Below are 20,693 nucleotides of genomic sequence, written 5' to 3'. Positions count from 1 at the left end.
GCTTCTTAGTTTGACCAAGCTATTCCCCTGATCAAGAAATTTCAATTGTTTCCCATTCTCTCTAATCCTTCCTAGACTTTGCCACCATGCCTCAGCTGCTACCTTGCCATGGAACTTCCCTTAGCTCCTGGGGCCTCTTCACCCTGGAACAACCCTGACCCAGGTAGGCCCCCTTCTCAAATTGTTGAGTTCCTCCTGGGGCATTGATTCTAGGGAGAGGTTCAGGCCAGCCAACCTTCATTCCCTTTCTGTTAATGCTTTTGACTTTCTGGAATTGGAGACCATGCCTCTTTGGGGTTAACTTTTACCCTCAACCCCACCCTCCAAGCCCTTTTCAGCTCTCCTTTCTGTGTTGTTTTCTCCCATTAGAATGTAAGTTCCTTGAGGCTAGGGACTATCTTTTTATTTATATTTGTATATCTAGTGCTTGGCACAATACCTGTAAGCATTTAATAAATGCTTGTTGCCTAGCTTTGCCTCTAAGATAAAACACTAAATTCTTAGTTTGCTATCTGAAATCTTTCACAACCTGAATTCTGCTTCTCTTTTCAGACATACTTCATTGACTATACTTTTCAGCTAAATTATTTTGTTTTTTTTTTTTTTGCCATTTCCCAGAGTTGGCATTTCTTCTCCTGTCTCAATGCTTTTGCATGGGACATCCCACAGCCCTGAGAGGTAGTCACTCCCCACCTGCCCTCAGAATCCTTAGCTTCTTTCAAGGCTTAATTCAGATGTCACTTAAGGAAATTTCTCAGGATTGCCCAAGTTGTTAAGTGCTCTTTCTCTTCTCAAATTATCTTGCACTTCGCTCACTACAATGTAAAATTCTTCCAGGGTAAGGGACTGATTTTTGTTCTGACTTTGTGTCCCCAGGGCCTTGTCTGATGCTTTTAACAATGGTAGCTGCTTAAAACTGACTAAATTCAATTCATTTTTAGTTTACTAAAGCAATTTCATACATAAGAATGAAATAATTTTGTCATGACAATTATTAGATCTTGTTCAAATGAAATTCCTGAGCTAAAATTAATTCAGTATATTGCCTTTTCTCTATTCCTCAACTATGGGACAATATAGTCATTTCTAGAGCTTTGGAACAGATGTCATGGTCAGTGGGATAGTGAACTGATTAGGAAGATGTAAAAGGACTGCCTTGCTGCCGTCATGAGATTATGTAACACAATTTTGTAGTGTACCAGTCAGCATGGTTTCATGCTTTTCTCTGTCTCCATGAAAAGCTACTCTTGAGCACCATCTAAGGCCTTCATAAATGAGCTGAACATAAACGCAGAAGGATGGGATTTTAAAATCCCTCGAGATTTTTAAATTTTAAATGAATAGGAGAAAAGGTAGTAGATGGCAGGATTAATCCAAGGCTGAGGTTTGACAAGGCATGATCAGTATTAAGATAAGGAGTTAAGAGACTTGGGTGTGGAAGACAGTATAAAGTCAAACTAGTCCGTTCAGGGGTCAATGTAAGGAAGGGAGGAGAATGCAGTTATTGCAGGGGTGATGGCTTGGGAAAAAAAAACTGAGGGATGGTGGGATTGGAGGTCATGGGGAGGATAAAGGATAGGGTTAGGGCTTGGAAGGCAGATAGAAACACATAATGATAAAAGATTAGGATGAGATTAAGGAATTTCAGAGTACCTGAATGTGGAGGTGTTAAAGAAAGGGAAGCAATGACAAAAATGAAATACTCTCTGACCTCAAACAGTTTTCATTCTACCAGGGGAGAGAATATGCACATAAATAAGCATTTACAAAATAAATTCACAGTACATTTTTTGAGGAAAGAGCACTAGCAGCCAAGGAAAATCTGAAAGTCTTCATGTAGAAAGTGTCTCAAATAGAATTTTGAAGAAAACAAGGGATTCCAGAAGGCAGAAATGAAAATGCATTTCAGGCACTGGGGACAGCCACTGCAAAGGTGTGGCAATAGGAGAAAAAGTATTTTGTATTATGAAACAGCAAGCAGGTCAGTTTGGCTGGATCATAGATTGTGAGAAGGGGAGTAATTAACATATAATAATTACAAGGCCTGACACAAATTGAGGGGGAAAGTAACACAATGGCACTGACTCTGGTGACAGCATCTTCTCATAATCCTGGGAAAATAGCAAAGTAGTGGCAAAAGAACCTTGGGTTGCTGGCTCTTTCTTAATTATGTGTTTGAAGGACTGTGTTAGCAAATGAAAAAGAGAGAAAGGTCACAGTCCCCAGCACTAGAATGGAAGCAAATGAATTATGTCTTTGCTAAGATGACACTGTTGAGGCTGTGCTCGCCCAATTTTAAGACATTCGCATGGGAAATGATCCATTCCTTCAGCAGAACACCCTGGATTTGACAAGCCCGCTGGGGTACAACAACACTGGAGACATCATTGGCCAATGGGATCAGATTTTACGGATGTCATGGAACAGTGTCAGAAGTGCTCTGCAGGGGTGTGACACATGAGGCTAATGATTAGCATGTGAGAAAAATGAAAATGCTGGCTGCCAGCTTTAGTTCAGAGAATGCCGATCTAGAAATAGTCCAGATTTTCCCCACTGTCCTGCCATCATGTGCTGGTTGCTAATAGTCATCAGTGCAGAAAACCAAGTAAGAACAGGTTTATGCTGTTCTACTCCATCACAAACCAAAGATGAGCAGTGAGAGCATAAGTCACAGACAAACCATCCAAATGATTATGCCTTAACCATGTGCATTCCCTGCCTTCCTCAGGGTTACCAGGCCAAAATGCAGTCATGAAGGTCACAGGATGCCTTTAAGGATAGTCTGAGAAAATTCTCTGCAAAACTCCAACAAAGGACATGCAAGATCTTCAGGGCGGTGATTATGCACACAACATTTTCCTGTAACTGGAAAACATTTAAGTATGGTATATGGCATTAAAAAAATAATTTTGGGGGCGGCTAGGTGGCGCAGTGAGTAAAACACCAGCCCCAGAGTCAGGAGGATCTGAGTTCCATTCTGGCCTCAGACACTTAACACCCAAAAAAAACTAGCCATGTAAACTTGGGCAAGTTACTTAACCCCAATTGCCTTCCAAAAGGCAAAATAATAATAATAATAATAATCATTTTGATGCCCTTACTTCTCAGCTAATAAGGACGAATCAACATCATGCTCTTAAAGAGAAACGTTTTCAGTGTAAAACAACCTAAGAAGAGCAGTCTGATATAAGATAACGGAGCTGGCGCATCGTTTTCTTGATTGAGTGGTGAGTTCCCCATGACTACAGCCTTAAGCTAAGGCAAGATGACAATCTGCCAGGGGTGCTGCTACAGAGGTTCCTTTCACTTGGTGGGAGGTTGGATGAGATGATTTCTAAAATATCTTCCAACACTTTTTATGATTCTGTCAAAGACATCTATTAAGGAGCAGGCAATGCAATACTGTGAAAAGAGCACATGATTTAGTCAGAGAACCTTGTTGAATACTAGCTCTATCTCACTTATTTCCTGAATGACTTTAAACCAGTCATTTAACCTCAATAAACCTTTGTTTCCCTATCTGTGCAATAAGGGAACTGGATGGGATGACTTAAAGGTCCTTCCTGGCTTATACATCTATAATACTAAGCCTAACAAAAGAAAGCCAAGTATCATTTCAACAGGGATACTTAACACCTATCAAGAAGAAGCTTATTGAGATAACAAGACTGTGGAATACTGGGACCATAACCTTCAGTGTTTAAGAAGAAGATAATTTGAACAAGTAAATTACTTTAACTAACAAAAATGAAAACACCGAGAGGCAGCATGGTACAGTGGATAATGGGCTGACCTTGAAGTCCTGCCAAGTCCCATGGTTAACACATACTATTTGTGTGTCTCTGGGCAAATTATTGATTCTTCACTACCCCCAGGCAACTCTCTAAGACTATACATTGTAAAACAACTGTCAACCAGCATTGGTAGAAGTTTCTTCACCTGTAAACCAAAGAAACAAAGATCTAGACCAAAATCAAACAAGTGTTACAAAAAATGATGACTTCTAAAATTTTGACTAGCTCAATATGTTAATTTGCTGAAGCAGTTAAAAAAATCATTTCAGAAGCCATTGAAAAGGTGAAGAAAAGGAATGATACTTTTAAAAATTATTACGCATTTATTACCTAATATGACTGTAACATTTTGACTACTGCCATCTTTAGTAACCATCATGAATACATCCAAGCATCCCAAAAGTGTTCACTAGGACTGCTAGTGACAGACGCCTTGAGGCATACTCCCAGAGGGTCTTCCAAAGCATCCACAAAGAAAGGGATAATAGGGATACACACCATCATTCTTGGCTTTGGCAATATTAAATTGAAATTTCAAGTATGGGATCATAATTTCATAACCATTGCTACTCACCTCCTGAGTTTTCCAGGATATTTCAAAGACAGAAAGTACCTTTGAATAATTTTCTCTGAGCAAAAATATCCATAACAATTTTCCTATGGTCTCTTCCAAAAACAATAGTCCTCATCATTTCTTTAATGTGGTGACTCAGGACTGTATGGGTCTTTTGAAACTAATGTAACATAAAAATTAGTGTGTTTTTGGTAATAATTTAATTCTATATTGTATTATATCTCATTTTAAAACTCCACATTGCTTACAATTCATCTAATTGCATTTAATTTTGGAAAAATAGTTTTAACATGAATATTTTTATTCATGAATACTTGGAAGATTGCTGTCAGTTTTAATCTTTGGCAAATATTAAAGAATTTTTTTAAATTTTTTTGAGAAGAATACAGAAGGAGGTCAGAAGAAAAGAGTAGCTATGCAAGAATAATAGGAATTGAATTTAGTTGTTCAATAAAGCTGCTAACTTGGAAAAAAGATAAAGATCAGTAATTTCTCTTAAGATTTTTCAGTACTGAATATTAATGACTCAGAAGAGTTTTTCTACACTTTATTTTATATCCATCTATGAACCCTGGAGGGATAAGGTGCAAGGAAGGTTATTTTGATAGTGGGGTAGCAAGGAACAGATGTCAGTTTGGAGACCACCACCTCTTTTAGTTATAACAATATTGATGATGATAGTATAACAGTAATTTCTATAATACTTTAAAATTTGCAAAGTGCTTTTATATACACTAGACCAGAGACCTGGGTCTCCAAACCTCTGTCCTTCAGAAGCCATGTTCTCAGCCCGTAGGGAAAATAATGCATTCATCTTTGGCACTGGAGCTCTAGGTCCCAACACAATTAACTGGTTCCTGAGTATGTGCAAACTGGTCTACTTTGCTTGCCATATCTACTATTGACCCATATTTCACCACAGTATCTAGTCATCTGCCAAGGCCATCTCAAAATCTGCCTGCCTTAGTGCAGGCATGCCTCCCCACTGAACCTCCCTGGAGCCAAACTTTCTTCCCTGTTCACCACTCTCCTATGTATGTGTCATTTTCTCCTATTAGAATATAAGTTCCTATAAATCAGGAACTGAATCTCTAAACCCATCATTTAGCAGAGTACCTAACAGGTAAGTGCTTAATGCATGCTTTTTCTTCCATTCATTGATTATTTCACTGGATTTCATCAGTCATGTAAGATAGGTTTTACAAGTACTATTATCTTCCGTTTTAGAGGTGAATATAAGTTCCTTGAAGACAGGATATTATTATTATACTATAAAAATTTATGAGTTTGCATTACCAGTACTTACCACAGTGCCTGGCCCATAGGAAATGCTTAATGAATGCTTAAAGCAACTGAGGTTCAGAAAAAGTAAGTGACTTGCTCATGGTCAATCAATGTCCAAGGCAAGATTTAAACCCAGATTTCTCCTGACTTTAAGTCCAGTTCTCTTTCCATTGCATCATGCTATCTCTCCCTATGAGCAATAACGTCCTGGAGATTCAGAGTTTATATTTTGCCTAAGGGACGAGATAAGGAGACAGAACTGAACAATTCAAGATACGTCACACACAAAGACTAAGAAACTATTCTCTGTTGTGTCAGTCAAATATAAATTAATTTAATCAGTCTTTTTTTGCTACCTATTGAAGTTCATAGGATTTTAGAGCTGGAAGAGGCCTGAGAGGTCTTCCTGTCCTCATTTTCTAGTTGAGGAAATTGAGGCACTGAGAGATTAAGAGCTGGGATTAGAACTCAGGTCTCCTACCAGTAAAAGTGCTCTTTTTTGTATATTACATTACCCTCTTATTTTAATCAATAAATTAGTAGGCATTTATTAAGTGTTTACTGTGTTCCAGGGACTATGCAAAGCACTGAAAATACAAAAATAGGGACACAGTTCCTGGTTTCAAAGAAGGCAATTTTAAGAATGAGAAAACACATAAATAGATATATGCAAGACACATATGAAGATACATAGGTATATACATAAGCAACCAAAAAGTCAACAAGGAAAGGTGGACTGCAGAAGGTAGCCTTTGAGCTAAGTCTTGAAAGGAAGAAGCCAAGGAATACAAGAGGTAGAGGTGAGGAGTGAGAAAATTCAGGCATGGGGGGATAGCCAGTGCTGTTGATAGACACACTGGCAACATCTTTTCAGTCTTGCTTCCATCCCATATAAAACACAGCTATTCTTGAAGCAGAAGCATCTAAAGCCAAGCTCTTCTGAAACAGTCCAGTTTCACATCAGAGACATCTTTATCTAGTGTGTGGACTACCAACAGCTAGCTCTCCTGCCATCTGCTCCTGGATTTTTGTTGGTTGCTCTGTCAGCACCTCCACTGAATGTGGGAAAAGGATGGGGAAGCTGAATTAGCCAATTCTACGACTTGCTAATAAGCTCTAATAGTAGATTTGAGGGAGAGAGGCTGAAGCTCTTGCCTAAGTGAAGTTCTTTTGATGACCCACAGACTGCATTTCTTCACATGGTCTCTAACCCCTCCGAACAAGGATGCTCTGGGAAGGAAATGTAATGATGATATTCAAAAGAACAATTCAAGAGTTAATTATACTTTTGAATGCAGTCCTTGTGGTTCCTGGTTACCACGTTCAACAGCATGTATTTGTCCCTATTTTTAAACAACATTATAGTTACAAGATTGATATTTTGAAAAGGTGCCATACAAAGTATCACACACTCAAACCTGGACAGGCCTGAAGAAAATCATTTTGACAAGACCCCTTTTTATTTAAAAAAAAAAAAAGTGTGAATCCAGACATCAGTGTATAGACAAAATGCAGCTGCGAAAATTTCAGAATCCCATTTTCAAAATAGGAGCAAAGCTGTTAGTTTGCCAAAGTTTGAGACTTAGAGTCAAGAAGACCTGCGTTCAATTCTGGCCTCAGATCTAGCTATGTGACCCAGGGAAAGACCTTTCTGTCTCATGGGGCTAATGATAGCACCTACCTCCCAGAGTTGTTTTCAACATGAAATGAGATAATATTTATAAACACTTTGCAAAGCATTAAGTACTATATAAAGTCTAGCTAGCCATTAATTATTATCTTTCTCTCACCTTTAGCATAAAGCTGCAGTTACCAAGGCTGGGTTCTAGACTTCTTAAGTGAGGAAATATCCCTGAATCATGGTCCGTTCAAAAACAAATATAGTATCTGGATTTTGTTAACATTTCCAATCAGAGACCACTCATTTTCACTCCTTACTACCAAATGCAGAGAGTGGCATGCTGTACACGTGTATACGGATCACACATTAGAGGTGCGTGATCAGTATGCACAATTTGGATAGGTATAGCTAGTGCAGGAAATTTTAAAAAATTATAATAGAAGCGTGAATTTTCAATTTTTGTGTTTAGGAAGCAGAAAAGATTGAATTAAAAAAAATCAACACATGCATTATCATAGGGTTTTAAGGCATGCTTTGAGAAACTGATTATTTAGCTCAAATCCAAACCATGACAGCATGTCCTAATAGACTCAGCACACACCCCCAACATGCAAGTTTGGTTTATTCATTTACTTACTATATCCAGTGGAATTTTGCTTCCAATCTAACAAAAAATGGCAATTAAAACAATTATACTCAGAAGACAAAGTACACTGTAATTCCAATGTAACTTTTACTTTTAAAAATTTCTTAAGGGATAGCAAGGTGGCTCAGTGAATAGAGCCCTGGCCTTGAAGTCAGAAGGACTTGAGTTCAAACCTGAACTCAGACACTTGAAACTTAACTAGCTACGTGACCTTGTGCAAGTCACTTAACCCCAATTGCCTTCCCCCCTCCAAAAATGTTTTTTCAAAAAATTTCTCAAGACTATAAACTTGTTCCAAAAATACTCAGAATAGTGAAAAGTTGATTTAAAAAAAACCCTACAGAAACTACTAAGCTGTGAGGAAACAGTTTGAATTTCCTTACAAAGCCGTTGCTAAAACAATTTATTTGTGTGGACAATCATGAATGCCTTGCTCTTAGCATTATTTCTGATGATTTATCCTGAATTTGTTGCTTGTAAGCAAAATTCTTTAGTAGTAAGGAAAGTGGCAACATCCTGTTATGTAACTCTTTTAAATTAGTTATATTATTTAATGCATAGATGGGAATTTCACTTTTTCTTACAAATCAAAGTACATCTTCTCCCTCACTTTTTATGACATAGATGTAATATTTTCCATATACATATTTTTAAAAAAAATTATAGTTTGTTTCTTTTAATCAGCAAAAATTCACCTTCTCTTAAACCCCCTCTCCTCTAAATAAGAATATAATAGAAAATCCAAGTTTATAAACATTTATAGTCAAGCAAAACAAACTCCCCATTGGCCATGTCCAAAAAAAAGAAATCTGTCTCCTGCACTGTCTTTCATTTCTCTATCAGGAGACTGGTAATATAAGTCAACATGAGTTCTCTAGCATTGTGGTTGGTCATTATGATGATCAGAGTCCCCACTTCTTTTGAAGTTGTTTGTCTTTACAATAATGTTATCATTATCAATCATTCTCTATCTTCTGGTCACTTCACTGCACCAGTTCATACATGTCTTTCCCAGTGTCTCTTTTATCACATTTAAATACTATAACTTGCTTAGCCATTTCCTCATTTATGGGCATGCCCTCAGATTCCGATTCTTTGTCACCTCAAAAAGAGCTATAAATATTTTTGACATCCTTATTTTGTTTTGTGTAGGACTAATCCTTCCCTTAATCTACCCTTCTTCCAGTTCCTTCTTCTCCCTTTTTCTTTCCTATTTCTGTTCCCAGCTCTGTGTGTGTTACACATATATTTCTACCACTGCACTGTATGAACAGTGACACATAAGTAACCAAGTGGGACTTCTAAATTTATTTTACCTAACTCGGATCTGAACAACTCCCTGAGATTGCTTCAACATAGTAGTTCTTTCCTGAAAGTAGCTTTTTTGGGGAAAAAAAGAGGGTTTTTCTGAAATTTGTGCTCTGAGAAATTGTTTGGGGGAGGGAAAACAAAACTAGCAATTAAAATTCAATGCTAATGGTAATAGATTTTTACCTAAGAAAATTCTGGAAGTTCTTCAAATCTTCAGAGTAGATACTGTAGCTTATTTGACAATTAAAACTTCATCTTGACATCATGTCACTTGAGAGGAGGGTGAATTACTTAACAATGAAGCCCTGTAAGTTCATCTTATTTGTAGCCTTCACCCAGATTCATTTTTTTCTATAGAATAGAAAGAAGCTTCTTTTGCCAACCACCAACAGTACAATCAAGATGGCAATGACCTTATCTCTCTAACAATTGCTTCCTTGGGTAGCTCATGTACACCTATTTCTTCACTTATTACCTTTATGTATATGGTTCCCAAATCTTTGTCTCTAGCCCCAATTGTGTGTTCCTTAGCTACAATCCCACATCCTTCCCCCAGCTAAAAGTGTTGCCTCCTCTTCAAAGCCTCTTCTGATTCTTCCACCTATAAGTCATTCTTTCTTCCTCAAATCTCTCAAATCTCTGTTTGACCTCTCCTATGCATGTATGTGTCTCATCTAACTCATGCTGCAGGTTGTATTGACTCTCCTCCCTCCCCCAGAACAGTCTATAAGTGCTTTAGGAACAGGGAACTGTCATTTTTTCATTTTTAGGGCTCTACTAACTAGCAGTAGGTGCTTAATGCATGTTTCCTGAATGACTCTTCTATCTTCATCATACTCCCTACCTTCCACCCCCATTTCCTCTTTTCCCCCTCTTTCCCAGTGACTTCTACAATAATGAATTAAGGCATCCAGAGATGACATGAGTCTGAAAGCATTTTACTGTGGAGAAAATCTGACCATTAGCAAGAGGTTCATCATATAGTTCCTTAACTACAGAACAATTTCACCTGTAAAACTTTGCTTAGTTTCACCCCCCCATATCTCTCCCTCCCTCCTTCTCTCTCTCTCTCTCTCTCTCTCTCTCTCTCTCCTCTCTCTCTCTCTCCCCCTCCCTCCTTCTCCCTCTCTTTCCCTCTCCCTCCCCCTCTCCCTCTCTCCTCCCCCTCCCCTCCCCTAACTCTCTGATATGGGGGAGGGTTACCAAACTCAAGGCACGACTGTTCTTGTGTGCTATAAATATTTTTGACATCCTTAGTTTGTTTTGCTTAATACTAATCCTTCACTGTTATTTAATTCGCCATCCTCTCAAGTGACATTATGTGAAGATGAAGGTTTTAATTTTCAAATAAACTATAGTATCTACTCTGAAGATTTGAAGAACTTCCAGTATTTTCTTAGGTAAAAATCTGTTACCCTGAATTTTTAAATACTAGGTTTGCTTTCCCTCCCCCAAACAACTCCTCAGAGCACAAATTTCAGAAAAACCCTCTTTTTTTCCCCAAAAAAGCTACTTTCAGGAAACAAAACTGTGACGAAACCAGCCACTTACATTGTAGTGCCCTGTCTAGGAGGAACTAAACAAGGAAGTAAGATGTCTGGTGCACAAGTCTGAACACTATCCTAAGAAGGAAAAGAAGAATGGCTGCAACCAAGAAATGCACTGCTCCTCCAGAACAGGACAGAGTCTGGGCAGGGGCAGAGAAAGACATTTCTTAGGAGGTTTTAATCCCTGGCATGATGATAGCTGTTCATAGATTTATAGAATGTTAGGGCTGACAGGGACATTAAAGACAATCTTGTGTGACTCCCATTCAGAATCCCAATTTAACAGATGAGGAAACTGAGGACAAGAGAAACAGAGGAGGCAGTGGAGAAGAGCACTGGATTTGGAATCAGAGGACCATGGCTTTGCTACTTTCTATCGGCATGAACTTGGCCAAGTCATTTAACCTCTTTGGGACTCAGTTCCTCATCTATAGAAGGAGAGGAATGGATAAAATAGCCTCTAAGGGCCTGTCAGCTCTAAATCTATGATGCTATGAAAGTGATTTGCTCAAAGTCACATAGCTAATTATGGCAGGATCAGGATGAGACTTGTAAAAGTGGGCATTTTTGTGCCTAAGGCAAGTACCACAAACTGTCCCTGGGGCAAGTGGCATGAACCACAGTTCTCCTCTGAGTGGGGAAGCAGCAGGCTGGGAGATGACCCAATTGTAATAAATTACTGATGTTAAACTACATGCTAAGCTTTGTCATTTACACACTGCTGAAGGGTGGTGGCAAGTGATGTCAGCGCCCCCTAGGTTTAGTGCCAAGGAACATCACCCACAATGCCTTAGGACTCTGCCTAGGTCTTCCGAATTTAAGGTACATGTGTTCAGGATATATTAATCATGGTGACAATGGCATGCCATTGTCCTATATGTATGTCCACGGAATGTTTCTAATTAATAGCAGCTGGTGTGGCTGGACTCTCTCAGGAAACATGGCCATAAGTTCACTAAATTTGATTTCCTTTGGATTCATCCAGTAACCCTTTTCATTTGTTGCTGATACTCTGGGGGGAGGAGGGGGAAGAAAGATAAAACCAAGTAAAGGAATCACTTTTGGTCCTGATGTTTAGCCTGAAGCAAGGTGCTTTCCCTACACCTATCCAATTGTCTATGAAGTTACTTTTACCAAAACCCTTCCTGTAAAAAGCAATTAATTGCATTCTCCAAAAGCAATAAATGAAAAAAAAAACCCTACTATTAGGTGAGGGGCTGAGGGAGGAACACGAAACATTGAGCAGAATATGAAAAACACCGGAAAAGCATCAGCTTTTTAAAAACCCATTCTATGAAGTTTCCCTGTCCTGCCCTTCTTGGCAATCTAGGAATATAGAATGTAATCCCTTTAGAACAGACTTGGCAATTCCCAATAAAGTACAAAGGCATGTCTGCCATTACTAGTCACAAACTCAGATATGTGACCTTTGAGATCATCTAAATATAACTTCTTTTTCTAGGATAAGATCCAGGGAGATGAAATCATTTGTGTGAGGTCACACAGATTAGATAAGCTTATATCCAATGACATCTTACCTGTGACTAACTAATCACTAGGTAAAACAGTCCTTTAGATATCCTTGGCTGTATTGAATTCATTGGCCAAACCTTGCAAAAAGACAAAGCAGTTTCTTTGAGGATCCTCTTTTGCTAAACCTATGATTTTATTAGTTTAGGGAATTGCCAGTGAGGAAACTCCCTGTGCCTATTCAGACTGTCAACTGCTTTGCAATCCAGACTCCCAGAGATGGCCTAAAATGATGGCCTAAATTAGTCTATAGAGCACTGAGAGGCTTTGTGAAATTCCCTGGGTTATATGGTGAGTATATGTCAGAGGCTGGGCTTGAAACTAGGTCTTTCTGATGCAGCCCCACACTAATCTTTTTCTTATAATATTCCATTTTGCATTGTATATTTCAAGGGTGGTTTCTTTACAAAGTGCCTGAACAACAATAAATACCAGTAATACACTTCCATGGCTCCCGAAGGTTTACTAATTACTTCTTTTATAAAAAACCTGTCGGGTAGATATTACAAAGATATTCTTACTCCCATTTTACAGATGTGGATGGAAACAGAGGGTCCGTCACATAAGGTCAAGGTCGCACAGTTGGTAAATGGTCAAAGCAAGACTTCTCTCACTCCAAATCACATATTCTTTACAGCATCCTGATTCCCAATTAAAAACATCACCCAGCGTAAGTCAGTAACATGAATAAAGAAGAACAAGCAAATAGGTAAGTGGGTAACGTGCTCATCAATTCTTTTTTTTATACATCACTTTTTAAAATATCACTTGATGTTCTTAGGGGAAACTTGCCCATTTATCTGTGCATTGATATTTTCATTAAGAACTTTTAAAATTGAGAAATGATCCCTCTATCCCTAATTTCCTGAATACCATTTTCTAGACAGATCTTTTCATGTTATTGATATCTGTCTAATCAACAGAGTTTCTAAATTTCCTAATAATCTTGTGATAAGAGTCTTTTCCACAGCCTCTGCAAGTTTATAGAAAATGACTCTGGAAGGTAATGAAAACCCCAGAATAATCTCCAAAGTGGCCTGAAATCCTTGCTTTGATCCTACATCCTGGGGGGCTTGCTTTTTATTTTTTTTCTTTATTAATTTGTTTATTTTTAGTTTACAAGATTCATTACCACAATTCCTTGAGTTTCAAATTTTCTCTCTCTTTTTACTTTTTTAAAAAAATTTACTTTACTTTTTATTTTACTATTCTCACATTTTATTCCAGTCCCATAAACCACAGTACCACTTCTTTTCTTCACTTTATATTTAGATGCTGTTGATATTCCTACAAAGGCAAGTTCCCATAGTTCCTTTAACTTATCACACGTCTATGTCATATATGCCTTAGGCTAACCAGATGCTTTCTGGATTCCTGTCTTGAGAATTTGACCTTGGGAGTGAATTGAATTAAATAAAGAAGAGGGGAAAAAAAAGCATAATGGTTAGGAAGTCTCTGGGGGCAATTTTTCTATATCACTGCACACTCTTCTTCCTTGAAAGCTAAGCCTTGGCCCATTTTCCATCATCTTTGATATTCAGATTCTCTGCCTTCCTCTTTTCCTGAACTAGATTCTCTTTCACCACAAATAATAACAATACCATTCTACCCCTCTCCCAGCATGTATTTATAATATCTGTGGCTTTATTTAATTTTTTGGCAAATAAAAAAGTTTATCTCTGGTCAGTTAGATTATTTTTGGAGCCCTTCTCTGCCAACTGATAACTAGGCAGCAGGTTTCTTTGGGAAAATTCTCTCCTCTGTGGTTATTGCATTTATGCAGCAGTCTGGCTATATTCCCAGGAGACTTCTTCACTGTTGTTTCTGGGCTCTGTGAAAGATGGCACCATCGAAAAGCAGAGCTGAGCCACTGAGATTGATGCCCATGTGTTATAAAATTCACAAACTCAGATAAGGAGAGGCAGTACTGCATAGAAAAAAGAGCCTTGCATTTGCTATCAGAGGACTTAGTTACGAATTTTGACTTTGCTACTTACTTACCTGTGTGAACCTGGGAAAGCTTATTTCTTTCTCTGAATCTGTTTCCTCTTCTGTAAAGTGAGGGGATGTGTGCTAGATGGTTTCTAATATTCCCTCTGGCTCTTGAACTGAGTATCATTTTTACGCTTAAAATGCTCGTACTCAAAACTACTGGCTCAAATCAAATTATTATTAATTTTTTTTGCAGGGCAATTGGGGTTAAGTGACTTGTCCAAGGTCACATGGCTAGTTTTTTTTGTGTTAAGTGTCTGAGGTCAGATTTGAACTCAGGTCCTCCTGACTCCAGGGCTGGTGCTCTATTCACTGCACCACCTAGCCGCCCCTCAAATCAAATTCTGATGATTCAATACTCTGGCATAGATTAATGAAAATGTTGATGCAATTCTGTTTTCCATAAATGCTTTCTGAAAATTTGGCAGTCTTCTTCACTTCTGACATTTACATAGGTTTTAAAGTTAGGCAAAGCACTTTGCATAACTCATCTCATTTGCTCCTTACAACAAACCTATGAGGTGATTTCTACAGGGTTTAGCATCTTTTAGATGAGGAAGTGGAGGCTTAGAGAGGAGAAGGGATTCATGAATGGTCACCTAGGATTCAAAGTCGAGTGCTTTCCGACTCCAAATCCAGCATCCTTTCTACAACGTCTTGCCTATCTCTCATTTTGTCACCTTGTCTCTGTCTAGAGAAGAATCCCAACTAGAGCTGGGATAAGCACACAAGCATCACTGCGATACTGAGGCTATCCTTATGTTCTCGACAAAGGGGAATAGACACAGGCTTTATTCCTTCTCAGCCTTTTGAAATGTATGACCAGCACCACAGAGAAGAAAGCATAGCAACTAGGATCTACAGCCAAGTAATAGCAGGACATGTTGCCAAATAGTAGCATATTATTGTATAGTAGTATACAATAATAATGATAGTAGCTCCATTGTGGAATTGGTTCAATACCTCCTTATAGAACACTCAAGTAAAGCACGGACATGCTGAAAAGCAGACCTAAGACCAAAGGAACTACAACACCATAATCAACCCTGACAAAATCAATAGCAATGATATACAGCCAATTAGTATATAGTACTTTATGACTTGCAAAGAAGTACTGTAAATGGGGCCGGCTAGGTGGCTCAGTGGATAGGAGGAGGACCTGAGTTCAAATTCAGCCTCAGACACTTACTGGCTGTGTGACCCTGGATAAGTCACTTAACCTCATTGCCTCAATAAAAAAGTACTATGACATTTGCTTAATGGAAACTCATACCACTCCTATGAGGCAGGTAGTGCTAATGCTATATACATATATATTAAATAAAAGAAAACTGGGACCAAGAGTTAAATAGTTTGCCCAAAGGCAGAGAACTAGTGTCAGAAGTAGGATTCACTCATCACCCCTGACTCAAAGTCTGAGTCCTTCCCGCTACCTAACAGTTGCCTTCCATAATTGTTTATGAGAAAGATACATACAGTTCACTGTTAGTCTGATCTCACAGAAAATTTGTGGGAAGAATAAGAAATAAAGAAGAAAGCAAATTTCTATTAAGCTTACTAACAAAAAAAAGCAGCTATGTGAAATTAGATATAAGCCCTTTTTGATCCATGTTAAGGCATTTCAGGGGAGGATAGGATATTTAAGACCTTTCAGTACCATTACTCTTGAGGAAATGCCCTAAACAGTTTCCAAGTTTTAATCCTCTTACTCATAATATATACATGTGTGTTTGGCCAGGGCTCAGAAGGAAAGATTTTCAGCATCTAATTAGCTGTCTTATAGGAAATTAGGCAAGATTCCACATCTACAGAAGATGTATGTTCTGTTGGGAGTTATTAACGGTCAGAATGAAGGAGCATTAATTTGTTCTGGTAATTATGCCAGGGCAGTGTACAACTCCACTAAAGCAACATGGGATATGACGTGTGAGGATGAGAAGCTAGACAGATTAACTAATAAAGGGGGAGAAAAGGAAAACTAGAGCCAGACGACCTAAATGTGTCTATCAGTCATGCTCCAAATGTAACATCTTCTACACTATAGTTCAAATTAAATCAAAGAATAACTTCCATTGCTAAGCAAATATCAAAATATTAACTTCTCTCATGAATTCTTCGGTGATTTAAAAAAATCATCTGATATAACAATATCATGGTGATATAGACTTTTTACACTGAAAAGACTTTAGAAAGCATAGAACAGTAGAAAGAGTGCTGGATTTGAAGTCACAGAGTCTTAGTTTGAATCTTGAATCTGCCCTCCAATGCTTTGGTGACCTTGAATCAGTTCAGCTCTCTGGGTCTTAGTTTCTTCAACTGTAAATTTAGGGAATTGGAACAGATGACCTCTAAGATCCCTTCCACAGATCATAAACCTATGATTCTATGACCTCAGGCAATGTCTTTATTTTATGAATTAGCAAATGAAGATTCAGAGACAGAAAGTGATCAACCTTTCAGTGGAAAACCAGACAGAAACCTAGGTCTGAATCCTGTTTGCCAATCCAATGTTCCTTTTATTATTTATTATATTAGATGCACATTTTTCTGACTTCTTTGCTCAATTTTTAATTGGAAATCTTATAAAGATAAAAATATGTAGATACAGACATACACACACATCTATATTTCCTTGTTATTCAGTCATTTCTGACTTTTTGTGATCCCATTTGGGGTTTTCTTAGCAAAGAGTAGTTTGCCATTTCCTTCTCCTGCTCATTTGACAGATGAGGAAATTGAGGCAAACAGGGTTAAGTAACATGCCCAGGGTCTAAGGCAAGTTTGAACTTAGGGTCTGACTTCAGGCCCTGCACTCTATTGACTGAGCCATCTAGCTGCCTATATACATACAAACATATATACGGATGTATATATCCATGTATGTCTATATATTCTCAATATCCATTAATTTCACATACGGAATATCCATTAATTTGACATACAGTCATCATCTAAATACTTACACAGCTATTTCTCCTCTGAGTCAAAATTAGAAGTGCATGCATCTATGTTTCACCCAATATAGAACCAATATAGCAAATGTGAGTAGTGTACTGACTGTGAAATAGTTTCTCAAAGACCTTTTCATAACTCATCTTCAAAAGAAGATTTCCCAGTATACTCAGTGACAGTGGTAGGATGAGTGAATGAATGAAAGGCATGTAAGTACTTCCTATGGAAACGAGTAATTGGAATCAGATTTGTGATTTCAATGATGTAGGGATTCCCAGGAAGGAACTTTCTCTACCAAAAAACTAGAGGATACAAACCCTTAATTGAGACACTTCTAACTCTCAAGGGGCTTACATACTAATAAGCAGAAACAACACATAAGAGACTGGTGGTTGTGAAGGGTGTTTGGTGTGATTCATCACAGAGATCATGCATGAAACCATAGGGGAGTTAATTAATATGCCCCTTTCAAAAGCAATACTAATATTGATTTGATTATGGTGACCAGAGATGCAATGTGGGCATTTGGTTTTGGGGAGGATGGCAAGAAGATGGACAAAATAGATAACTGGATGCAACGTTAATCAAGGGCCTGGCCAGGCTAGATATAGTGGACTATCTGACTTCACCCTCATTCACTAACAAATTAGGATGGTTCAGCCCCAGACTGAGTCGATTAAATCCCTCAGCCCTCATGGTATCTAGAGGGTAGTCCGATGTTTCAGTGGAGGTATAGATGACGGTAAGATGGTAAGGGGAGAATGCTGGATGACTGTTACTCCATTAGATAGGATGAAAGAAAAAAGAAAAGCATGAGGTCACAAAAAAATACTCTTGAGTCTAGATGCATAGGATATGTTTAAGGATAAGGCTCAGGATGAAAAGTGCTGAATGGTCAGATTATGATATGCATTTAGATGGAAAATTTATAGAGTATGTCAATGATTATCTGTATCTAGGACCAACAGTACCAAGAGAGAAGTTGAGCTTGCAGTTGAACCAGAGGGTGAGAATGGACTAGACTGCCTTAAGGAAATTGCAAGGCTACTTTAATAACCCAAACAAACAAAGGTCCATCTTTTTAATATAAACATTCTATTAGGGTTGCTCTTTGTCACTGAGGCATGGAATGGAAGAGTCTCTGAAAAATTAAAAGTGAATACAGAAAGCAGTAAGAGCCTGAGCAGGCCACTGCAGATACACAACAAGGAACTTCTAAGAAAAAGAGTGGAAAGGTGTCATCAAGGAAACAGATGGAAAGAAGGGTTATTCACATGGTGAGGGCAAGAGATGATGCGCTCCAAGAGTGCTTCCTTGGGTCATTCTCACTGTTAGGATAAAACTAGGAAGCCCTCTTATACATCAGGTGGACTCCTATAGCAAACTTTATGGGAGGACATGAACAAGAGTGGCACAGAATGGGCAGGCATTGATGAAAAGTGATTGGCATCATCAAAGGGAATACCCAATTGATGAGATCATACATGCAGAAACAATCATAGGATCCTAGAATTTTCCAATAAGGAGTATCATAAGTCATTTAATCTAATGGCCCAATTTGAAAAATGAGAATATTAACATTCTTAGTGACTTGCAGAAGTTTATACCGATGGTTACGTTGCATGTCTAACTTAATATAAAATACATAAATCCACTGAAATCCCATGCTTCATTGGTAAAATATGGAAGCTGTTTTTAACCTACACAAAAATGCCTCTAAAATATGTGAAATGACTCAGACAGGTCAAGCTAAATGCCATGGTCAACTAACAAACAAAAGAAAAGAGTAGCAAAGCCTGGCTATGCTCTCTGGCAGATGTTAAGGCAAAAATTAAAATAAATTAATTTCAAAAAGGGGTTAAGAATCTGATCATCTTTAAGTGTCTTGCAAAATTTGGGAAGGAACATACAGCATGCTTAGCTGATTAATGCATCTTAAAAAAAATAGCCAAGGCATGTTACTCAAAACACAGACAAGCAAAAACTCAATTGGTGGGAATCATTTACATTACAACATTGCACTCATTTATGGTATAGAAGCACTACACACTTCTAGTTACTACTAGAAGTTACTACCAGAAAAAGAGGCATACACCTTAGATTCCAACAAATGCCAATAGGGCTCAATTTAACATGAGAAAGATTTATTCAGTCTTATTATTAGTCTTAATTATTAGTCTTATTATTAACCCTGTGTAGGCTTTTATGTTAAAAGGGGAAAGAAAAGATATTGTCTGCTCTCCGAGAGGGTACAATTTAGTGAGATATGTACACAAAAAACTGTAATAAAAATAAAAACATCATCATTTGACTTGAATAAGGGAGGTCAAGCAAAGAAGAGGAGGGAGAGATTTATGAAGCAGTTATGATTTCTAGTTTGGGGAATCAGGTATGGCTTTATGAACAAGATGGCAGTTGAATTGGTCTTTGAAGAACAAGGAGGATTACCCTGATCTTTGGAGAACTTAAATGCTAATGAGGGAATAAGACAAAAAAACCAAATTATTCTGATGCAAAGAAAAGTATAATAAGTACCAGAGATAGGTCTAAAGTGCTGTGAGAAGCATGAAGAAGGAGACAATACTCTCGGTTTGGGGGGGGGGGGATTAGGGACAGGAATACTAAATAGTGAAAAGTCCTTTCACTTCCCACCCAGCAAGTGAAGATTTACTGGTGAATACCAATAATGAAAAATAACCATACCAGTACTGAAATAGAAATTAGGCCTAGATACTACCTTTACTAGGTAAATAGTTCTTTCTATGGGAACTACTCTAGACTCTAGAATTGTTAACAACTGGTAAGACACCTCTTGGCCAAAAGCAGTTTCTGATGAATGTAAATGAGAACAATGCTAAGCAACAATTTCTTTCTTTTTTTTTTAAAGCAATCAGTGTTAAGTAACTTGCTCAAGGTTACACGGCCAGTTATTTCTGGGTGTGGTGCTGTGGGAGTATCTGAGTCCAGATTTGATCCAGGTCATCCCCACACTGGAGCCGGTGCTCTTACTCGCTGAGCCACCTGGCCGCCCCTATGACCAACAATTTCTGAAGTTTGAAGACAAATCACATGGGTTTTTATGATGAATTCCTTGAAATGACTTAGTATTTTAGTATTTAGTATTTTCCCCCAAATAAAATATAAGCTGTACAGACAGAACAGCCAAAATGCTATTGGAATAGTCAAGATGGTCCAAAACAACCACTATCATCAAATACTTGTTGAAAACCCACTGTATATCCCTGGAATAGTTCTAGATGTTAGAAGGAGAGACAGAGAAGGGAGGAGAGGCAATGCCAGTCTGCATTGGCCCAAAGCAAAATAAATGCACAGTCGCCTTTGGCACCTCTTAATTTCTCTTTTAGAACTGCTGATACCTCATTTAGCCAGCCTTCATTAGATTGTAAGCTCCTTGAGGGGAGGAACTGTCTTTTGTTTCTTT

At 38.1% G+C, this 20,693-nt stretch overlaps 1 protein-coding gene across 6 annotated transcripts in view; it reads right to left on the bottom strand.

Moving 5' to 3' along the window:
• ANKRD44 (ankyrin repeat domain 44) overlaps positions 1-20,693 on the bottom strand; it is a 366,132-nt gene that overhangs the window by 51,895 nt on the left and 293,544 nt on the right. For 3 of the 6 annotated variants that reach the window (XM_069070155.1, XM_069070154.1, XM_069070158.1), the window contains exon 17: positions 7,911-7,937. The exons of the other annotated variants lie outside the window; for them this stretch is intronic. In XM_069070155.1, coding sequence (XP_068926256.1) covers positions 7,911-7,937 — 27 coding nt within the window. The remainder of the gene's footprint in view (positions 1-7,910; positions 7,938-20,693) is intronic. 6 annotated transcript variants of the gene reach the window in all.

The sequence above is a fragment of the Petaurus breviceps genome, unplaced genomic scaffold (genome assembly GCF_028583685.1).
Source record: "Petaurus breviceps papuanus isolate PSGF00001 unplaced genomic scaffold, PetGlider_PUasm1.0 90804, whole genome shotgun sequence".
Classification (NCBI taxonomy): Eukaryota; Metazoa; Chordata; class Mammalia; order Diprotodontia; family Petauridae; genus Petaurus; species Petaurus breviceps.
The sequence above is the reverse complement of the archived record's forward strand: the minus strand, read 5'-3'. Positions and strand labels throughout refer to the sequence as shown.